General features: G+C 46.6%; 1 protein-coding gene across 1 annotated transcript; it reads right to left on the reverse strand.

Annotated features, from left to right (window-relative positions):
* Nucleotides 1-1986: 1986 nt before the first annotated feature.
* On the reverse strand, nucleotides 1987-8341 carry LOC129528256 (uncharacterized). Its single transcript, XM_055368082.1, has 5 exons — nucleotides 8124-8341; nucleotides 6836-7010; nucleotides 4652-4695; nucleotides 3102-3734; nucleotides 1987-2517 (listed from the first exon to the last, which is right to left on the reverse strand). Exons 1-5 carry the CDS (start codon nucleotides 8339-8341, stop codon nucleotides 2487-2489), a joined length of 1101 nt encoding a protein of 366 aa, XP_055224057.1. The 3' UTR covers nucleotides 1987-2486.
* Between the last annotated feature and the right edge of the window lie 976 nt (nucleotides 8342-9317).

Genomic DNA, 9317 nt, shown 5'->3' on the forward strand with positions numbered 1-9317 from the left:
TATATATATATATATATATATATGTAGCAAACAATTTTTAAAAAAACAGGAATGGTTATATTAATATTAGACAAAATAGACTTCCGAGCAAAAAAAAATTATTAGAACCAAGAAGGGATATTACATTTGAGAAAAGGATGAATCTGTCAGGAAAAAAATAACAATCCTAAATGTGTATACTCCAAAAAACAAATGAAAAATTAGAAGGCAATATATCAAATATATGGGGTACAGTTAAAGCCGTGCTGACAGGAAAATTCATAGCACTAATTGCTTACATTTTTTAAAGAATAAAAATCTCAATAATCTAAGTTCCAACCTCAAGAACTAGAAAAAGAAGAGAAAAATTAACTAAAGCAAGTAGAAGAAGGGAAATAATAAAGAAAATCAAAAATCATTGAGATTGAAAACGAGAAAGCAATAGAGAAAATCAATAAAACAAAATGGCTGATTCTTCCAATATCAATAATTATAACCTCTCGAAATATTTACAAACTTAAAAAGTCAGAAGACAAATCACCAGTGTCAAGAATGAAACAGGGATTTCACTGCAGTTCCTGCAGCTATTGAAATGGTAAGAGAATATTACAGGCAACTTTACGGTCACAAATTCAGCAACTTGGAAAACACAAACCAGCCCATTAAAGCCCAAAATATACCAAAACGCTACCAAAATAAATGAGATCATCTGAAGATTTTATAAGCATTACAGAAATTGAATTTGTAACTTAAAAGTTTTCAAAAAATAAATCCCAAGGCCTAGATTGTTTCACTGAAGACTTCTACCAAATATTTAATATTGATTCTTTATCATCTTTCTCAGAACACAGAAGAGGAGGAAACACTTTTCAACATGTTTTATGAGGCAAGTTTTACCCTGAACCAAACCCAGACAAAAGGGAAAACTGTAGGCCAATGTATCGAATGAATCTAGATGCAAAAGTCCTCTTATTAATATTAGCAAATTGATTCCAATAACATATTAAGAGAATTATACACTGCTGCCAAATTAAATTGATTCCATATATTCTAGGATTGTTCAAAATTTCTAAATCTACCAAAGAAATCTGCTATAACAATCTAAAAATGATAATACGCTCAGATCAATTGATGCAGAAAAAGAATTAGACAAAATCCAACACCCATTTATGTTAAAAAAAAAAAAAAAAAAAAAAACTCTCACTAAAAATAGAGGAAAATTTCCTCAACTTGAAATAGAGCACCTACCAAAACATCCTACTGCTAACATCATAGGTGAATGACAAAGCCTTCCCTCTCCAATTGCAGGGAACAAAATACACCCACATGTGCACACACACACAGGCACAGGTGCACACACACACGAATGCATGTAAAACTGGTGGGATCTGAATAAGGTCAGTGGATTGAGCCAGTGGCCACTTCCTGGTCATGACATTGAGCTGTGATCATGCTGGATGTTACCACTGGGGGAAACTGAGTGAAGGGTGCATGGGATCTCTCTTTATTATTTTTTTACAACTGCACAATTGTCTCAAAATAAAACATTAGTAAAATAGCTCTTCTTTTGTAGTTTGCAAATTAAAACCAGAAACGTTAAGCTATATTGATTAAATAGCAGCTATGTATTATAGTCATTAATTATAAAATTACATTTGAATGGATGTCATAAATATTTTAATAAAATAAAACCTAACAACTTTGAGTATTTTTGTAAAACAAAGCAGTTTTTGACTGGATTAAAAATGTTCAGTGACCAAAAGAAAGCAGTGTCACAGTTAAAGCTGATAAAGTTTGAACAACATGACTAAGTGTGAGCTCTTGTAAGGCAGAGCCACATTGTACGTAAGCATTTACTTTTTACGGTCTGGTTGTTGTAAATTTTCTACTTTCTACTTAATATTTGATGCAGTGTATACCTGCCTCAATTTCTACTTTTGTGGAAAATAAGGTAGGAAAATTCATAGTTTTACCAATTTCAGATACAGCAAACACTTTTCTTGCCACTCCCTGATCGGCAGCTCAGCAGGGGTACTCACCTGATTCCTGGGCTGCTGCCACAAAAAGCCCCAGACAACTCCTCAGGCACAGTCGCACCCACTGGAGCCTGGTTCAGGGATGTGCCTTCTGCCGGATCACTGGCTGAAGTGGGCGAGTCATCACCACCTTTAGCGCAGTTTGCTTATCTACAGAAAGGGCGTCATGGGGTCCTCCCCGTTCCAGGCTCATAGTGAACATTTAGTGCTCTCACCTAGACAGACCACCTAGCACAGAACCTGGAACCCCACGGTGTTAGCCGGCATTCATCCATGAAATGATTTCCAGCTAGACTTTCAGCCATGGCCTCTAGGGAACCGGAAATGTATTGATGATGAGAGTTGACGGGTGGATTCCCAGTGTGTCTGTTTCAACTCCAAAGATGTAGCGGCAGATCCACAAGCAGATCAAGGGACCTCAGTCACAGGCCACTCCCTGGAGGCCACTGCCAGTGTCCCATCAGCAAGGACTCATTCTTTGCGGGCTTCAGAGCTCAAATTCCTGCAAACATACAAATGTTTCTTAAATGTGTGTTGTGCAAATTGTCAGATTTGAAGTCAGAAACAACCATGTTTAAATCCAAATTCCTGCCATTTCTAATTGGGTGGACCTGCACACACTGCCTAGTCTTGACACCCCCCATTCTTCCCACTGTGAATCATATGGAGTGACTGAGCTCATGGAGCAACAGCATCAGGAAGTGGCACCTGTGAGTGTGGACCCATAAGAGGTGGCGGGGCCCGTGGGTGATGGCGGAACCCATGAGTAGTGAAGGGGCCCATGAGTGGTGGCAGGGCCCATGAGTGGCGGCAGGACCCGTGGGTGGTGGCAGGGCCTGTGAGTGGTGGCAGGGCCCGTGAGTGGTGGCAGGACCCGTGGGTGGTTGCAGGGCCCATGTGAGTGGTGGCAGGACCCGTGGGTGGTGGCAGGGCCCGTGAGCAGTGACAGGGCCTGTGAGAGGTGGCAGGGCCCGTGAGTGGTGGCAGGACCCATGGGTGGTGGTGGGGCCCCTGAGTGGTGGCGGGGCCCGGGAGTGGTGGCAGGGCCTCTGTACAGGGTCCCCCTCCCCCCACACCCCTGCCTACCTGTGCTGGGTAGGAGATGAGAAGGGACATTGGCGAGCAGTGTGTCTGTACGATGGGAAGCCTGGCTGACTTATCGAGTTGTAAAGCAAGTATCGGGGAACAGCAGTCTCCGGAGATGTCCCTGTCCCAGTCCTGGGAAGCTGTGAATGGTTACAGCTGAGAGGGACGGCAGTCTCCGGAGATGTCCCTGTCCCAGTCCTGGGAAGCTGTGAATGGTTACAGGTGAGGGGGATGGCAGTCTCCAGAGATGTCCCTGTTCCAGTCCTGGGAAGCTGTGAATGGTTACAGGTGAGGGGGACGGCAGTCTCTGGAGATGTCCCTGTTCCAGTCCTGGGAAGCTGTGAGTGGTTACAGGTGAGGGGGACGGCAGTCTCCGGAGATGTCCCTGTTCCAGTCCTGGGAAGCTGTGAATGGTTACAGGTGAGGGGAACGGCAGTCTCCGGAGATGTCCCTGTTCCAGTCCTGGGAAGCTGTGAATGGTTACAGGTGAGGGGAACGGCAGTCTCCGGAGATGTCTCTGTCCCAGTCCTGGGAAGCTGTGAATGGTTACAGGTGAGGGGAACGGCAGTCTCTGGAGATGTCCCTGTTCCAGTCCTGGGAAGCAGTGAATGGTTACAGGTGAGCAGGAGTGAGCTTGCCCATCAACTGAGTTTAACTAAAGAGGTTTCCCAGGATGGTCCGGGTGCTCTGACATAATGGAAGAGGTTCTGCAATGTCGGGGAGAAAGGCCAGAGAGCGGTGGCAGGAAGTTGCTGTGTGAGAGGCCGGCCAGTGCTGCTGACTTTGGAGGTGGAAGAGGGACCAGGAGCCAAGGGGTGTGGGCAGCCACCAAAGCTGGGAAACTCAGGGATGGTTTCTGCCCTAGGGCACCCAGAAGGAACTCACCCTTCATACACCCCACTTTTAGCCAATGAGACCCCTATTGAACGTTAACCCCAGAACTGTGAAAGAATAAATGTGTGTGGTTTTAAGCCACTAAGCTGCAGTGACTTGTTGTAGCATTGCTAGGAAGCCACACCAGCAAGGAGTTGGCATGGGGCATGGTGCAAGCAGCCCTGTTACTCTGGCTGAGCCCACATATGCACATCCTGTGAGAATCACAAGAAAGCAAAGGGTGTGGGGCATGGATGCTTCAGACCTGTGTCCCTGCACAAATCTCATGTCAAATTGTAATCTTCAGTGTTGGAGGTGGGATATGTTGGGAGATGACTGGACCATGGGAGCGGATTTCCCCCTTGCTGTTCTCATGACAGTGAGTGAGTTCTCACAAGATCCATGGCTAAAGTGTGTGGCACTCCCCACCCCTCTTCATCCTGCTCAGGCCGTGTAAGATGTCTGCCTCCCCTTCACCTTCCACCATAATTGAAAGTTTCCTGAGACCTCCCCAAGCAGATGTGGCACCATGCTTTCCATACAGCCTGGAGAACTGTGAGCCAATTAAACTTATTTTCTTTAAAAATTACCCAGTTTCAGGTATTTTTTATGGCAGTGAGAGAATGGATTAATACAGAACATAGTTGCCAAAGAGTGGAGCATTGCTATAAAGATACCTGAAAACGTGGAACCAGCTTTGGAACTGGGTAACTGGTAGAGTCTGGAAGAGTGTGAAAGGCTCAGAAGAAAACAGGGAGATGAAAGTTTGGATCTCTCTAGAGACTTGTTGAATGGTTGGACCAAAATGCTGAGAGTGATATGGACAATGAAATTCAGGCTGAGGAGGTCTCAGATGGACATGAGGAACTTATTGGGAAGTGGAACAAAGGTCACTTTTGTTTCTTAGCAAAGCAGTTAGCTGCTTTGTGACCTTGCCCTAAGAATCTGTGAACTTTGAACTTGAGAGTGTTGATTTAGGGTATCTGGCAGAAGAAATTCCTAATCAGCAAAGCTTTCAACATGTGGCCTGGATGCTTCTAATAGCCTATGTCCATATGCATGAGCAAAAAAATAACCTAAAACAGGAACTTATATTTCACAGGGGAGCAGAGCCTACAAGTTTGGAAAATTTGCAACCCAGAAATGTGTTGGAAGAGAAAAATCAATTTTCTAGGGAGGAATTCAAGCAGGCTGAAGAAATTTTCATATGTAAAGAGAAGCCAAATGTTAATAGCCAAGACAATGGGAAAAAATGCCTTGAAGGCATTCCAGAGACCTCCAGAGTAGCCCTACCCATCACAGTCCCAGAGGCATAGGAGGGAAAAGTGGTTTCCTGAGCCAGGACCAGGGCCCTACTGCCCTGCACAGCCTCGGGACACTACTTCCTGTATCTCAGTCACTCTAGCTCTACCTGTGGCTAAAAGCAGACCAGGTTTAGCTCAGACCACTGCTTAAGAGGGTGCAAGTTGTAAGCCTTGGCAGCGTCCACATGATGTTAAGCTTGCCATTATGCAAAGTGCAAGAGTTGAGGTTTGGGAGCCTCCACCTAGATTTCACAGGATATATGGAAAGGCCTGGATGTCCAGGCAGAAGCCTGCTACAGGGGCAAAGCCCTCGTGGAGAACATCTGCTAGGGGAATGCAGAGGGGAAATGTGGGATTGGAGCCCCCACACAGAGTTTCCACTGGGGCAGTGCCTAGTGGAGCTGTGAGAAGAGGGCCACCATCTTTCAGACCCCAGCATGCTAGATCCAATGACAGCTTGCACTGTGTGCCTGGAAAAGGCACAGGCACTCATAGCCAGCTCATGAAAGTAGCAAGGGGGTTGTGTCCTGCAAAGTCACAGGGGTGGAGCTGTCCAAGGCCTTGGGAGCCCATCTCTTGCCCCAGTGTGCCCTGGATGTGACATATGGAGTCAAAGTAGATTATTTTGGAGGTTTAAGATTTAACGACTGCTCTTCTGGGTTTCAGACTTGCACGGAGCCGGTAGCCCTTTTGTTTTGGCTGATTTCTGCCTTTTGGAATGAGAATATTTACCCAACACATGTGCCTCCATTGTTTCTTGGAAGTAACTAGCTTGTTTTTTATTTTACAGGCTCATAAGCAAAAGGGACTTGCCTTGTCTCAGATGAGACTTTGGACTTGGACTTTGAGTTAATGTTGAAATGAGTTAAGGCTTCAGGGAACTGTTGAGAAGAGATCATTATATTTTGCAATGTGAGAAAGACATGAGCTTTAGGAAGAGTCAGGGGCAGCATGATATGGTTTGAATCTCTGTCTCTGCCCAAATCTCATGTCAAATTATAATCCCCAGTGTTGGAGAAGCCTGGTGGGAGGTGATTGAATCATGGGGACAGATTTCCCCCTTTGGTGCTGTTCTTGTGATAGAGTTCTCATGAGATCTGGTTGTTTAAAAGTGTGTGGGCCAGACACAGTGGCTCGTGCCTGTAATTCCAGTACTTTGGGAGGTCAAGACAGGCGGATCATGAGGTCAGGAGATCAAGACAATCCTGGATAACATGGTGAAACCCCATCTCCACTAAAAATACAAAAAAAAAAAAAGTAGCTGGGCATGGTGGCACATGCCTGTGGTCCCAGCTACTTGGGAGGCTGAGGCAACAGAATCACTTGAACCCAGGAGCCGGAGGTTGCAGTGAGCCGAGATCACGCCACTGCACTCCAGCCTGGGTGACAGAGTAGACTCCCCTCAAGCTTATGGCAGCAGAGAGAAGAAGAGCCAGCATGCTGGAGAGAAGGAAGGGCCCCCTCCCCTCTAGTCCAGCTGCTAAGGGCTTGGGCCTGGGGTCAGCCCTGGGGCTACTGGCCCTCAGAGAAGCAACTCCTGCCTCTGCAGGCTGTCACCACAAGGTGCAGATAACGCAGAGTCCTGAGCTTCATGAGCACAACCCTCTGAAGGGTTCCTGCTCCTTCAGACCCAAACCCAGCAAAGCTGAGGGCTACAAAGAGAACCCCAAAGGCATCAGAGATGGAGGCCATGGCAGAGATAGATGTCTCCGTGGGACCCAGGCCATTCTTCCTAGGTACCAGCAAAGGGCGCCCTCAGATTATTCTGGTAGCGATCCAGTCACGTCTGTGAGAGACAAATAGCCCAGTCTATTCAGTCAAACAGCCAATGTGATTGACTTTCTGTTTTTCACTGACTTGACCAATTATTTGACTGCAATGACCTGATTTTTTCAGAATGGCGTATGCAAAGCCGCAACCCACACAATCAGAAAGAAAGGGAGGACTGGGGAAATGAGACAGCTTGGAAATCGTCACATTCCCCACGACTGAAGAGAAAGTGGAGGGTCTGGTTCGTTCTTCTCGTTACCTCAATAACCATTATCTTTCTGCGGGCTGGTGTAGACACTATCTCAGTAAAAGTAAGATTAGGTACTTAAAAAAAATGAAGCATATTTGTGACCCTTCAGATGAAGTATAGTATAAATTAAAACAAAAGTGGCTAATTTTCAGGCATCGTGGTCAGCAGTGGGGATGGAGAGGGGCTGCCAGCCCTGCCCACATGGCACTCTTCAGGTGGGAGGGGGCAGTCATCACAGGAAGCCTTGGGGATGCTGGGCATTACATTGCAAACTTTGACCAGGAACCAGGTACTCTTCCTTCATTAAAGGGTTATCTCACTGGAGTGCCAGTCAGCAAGTTAAATTACATCAGGCCTCGGCAGTAGAGCAGCCTTATTAGGCTCAGAGCCCTGTGCTCCAGCCTCCACCCAGGGCCTTTCCTTCCAGAGGCTCGATGCAGTCTCTGCCTCCTGCACCCAGGGCTGTGCTTTTCCAATTAAGAGCAGGCGGCCCCAGCAGCACCTGTAAAACAGCAACGTTGCAGAGACACACTATAACAATTCTTTGATGTACAGAGCTAATTTTAGAGCCTTTGAAATCAATTCCTATCACTGATGGGTAAAGTCAAAATGGAAGGCCGGTGAATCAGGGTGAGGTCAGACTCATGTACAGGTCTAGGTTGATTGGTTTGCAGTAAAATCCCTAAGAGCGGCTAGCTTTTAATGAACTTCTGAAAGAAGTGAGCTTGTCTTTCCCGAGAACATGGAGCAGAAAGGTGAGCCCCTCGTGTCTGCCACCTAAGTGACTCGCCAGCCCGGCTGTGTGTGGACTTGAGAAACACTCACCAGGGCCCCCCATCCCCCACCTCCCCACTAGGGAAAGAAGGGCAAAGGGCAGCCTGCACTTCCTGCTCAGCAGGGCCCTCCACCCCCACCTCCCCGCTAGGGAAAGAAGGGCGAAGGGTGGCCTGCACTTCCTGGTGCTTGTGAAGTTGCACGAGGAGTGAAACCTCCTGGCCACCCAGCTTCCCGAACACAGAGGACATCAGCTGGAACACGGTCATCTTTTGCCTTTAACCAGGGGACTGACCAGCTCCCAGCCAGCAGAGAACGCCATCCCAACAGGCCATGTTCCACGGTGAAGAAATATTTCCAAAGAATCTCTCACCAATCAGAGCTGCGCAGCCCAGAGTCTGGTCCAAGTAGGATTTCCACATAGGGCAGAATCGGGGATATGGTTTATGTTAAATACATAGGGGTTGAATAAAAAAATACACACCCTAGTCCCCTGATCCAATCAGATTTTTTAAATTACCACACTTGCTGAGACATTCCCAGTGTCATGAATTTCACCTACATGTTTCCACAAGACACATAATGGTCTTTTCTGTTTAACTACCACATCATCACTCTTTGCTGCAAGGGAGTCTCTGGTTTGGAATTTAAATAGCATTTTGATTGAGATTCAAAATTGGGTGAGCTTAATAATGAAAGAATTGAAAAGCCCATCAGCCTCAACCTATGAAATAACCACGGTTCTCAGTCCTGCTCAGTTTCATTCCATGACGTTCTCTGTCTTCACGTAAAACTTTCCAAACATCATCAGAGTCCACAGAACACTCTTTGGAGTCACTGATTCACGGATCATGACAATGAGCGGCTGCCCCACGTGCCTTCCAGACACTGTCTTCCCTAATACTCTCGGCAGTGGGAACCCACTTCAGCAGAAGAGATCTGGAGCTGGCTTTTGGACACAAGGGATTTTAGATGACAGAGAAACATCCAAACTGAAAGTGCCTTCTTAGCTGGAAACCCAGGATGAATGATCAGGGAGGACCTGGGGAAGGGACTCCCTCCCTGTGAAAACCCAGTAACCCTCACAGGTACCACCATTGTCAGGATGGAGCCCCATCAAGTATTAGCTTTGCTTTCCCCAAAATTCTCTGCTTCAGGTGGCCCAGCCGCTAGACGTGATGACATACATGGGGAATGTGGCCGGTCTCACATCTGATGGTCTAATGAACAGTCTCGTGTCTGATG

The sequence above is a fragment of the Gorilla gorilla genome, chromosome 17 (assembly GCF_029281585.2).
Source record: "Gorilla gorilla gorilla isolate KB3781 chromosome 17, NHGRI_mGorGor1-v2.1_pri, whole genome shotgun sequence".
Lineage (NCBI taxonomy): Eukaryota > Metazoa > Chordata > Mammalia > Primates > Hominidae > Gorilla > Gorilla gorilla.

Coding starts and splice junctions, on each gene's coding strand:
- LOC129528256 (XM_055368082.1), bottom strand. CDS start 8,341: ATGACCGTGTTCCAGCTGATGTCCTCTGTGTTCGGGAAGCTGGGTGGC. Junction 7,011..8,123: donor GTGGGGGATGGGGGGCCCTG/GTGAGTGTTTCT, acceptor GCTGGTACCTAG/GAAGAATGGCCTGGGTCCCA. Junction 3,735..4,651: donor AGCTGGTTCCACGTTTTCAG/GTATCTTTATAG, acceptor TTGATGGGCAAG/CTCACTCCTGCTCACCTGTA.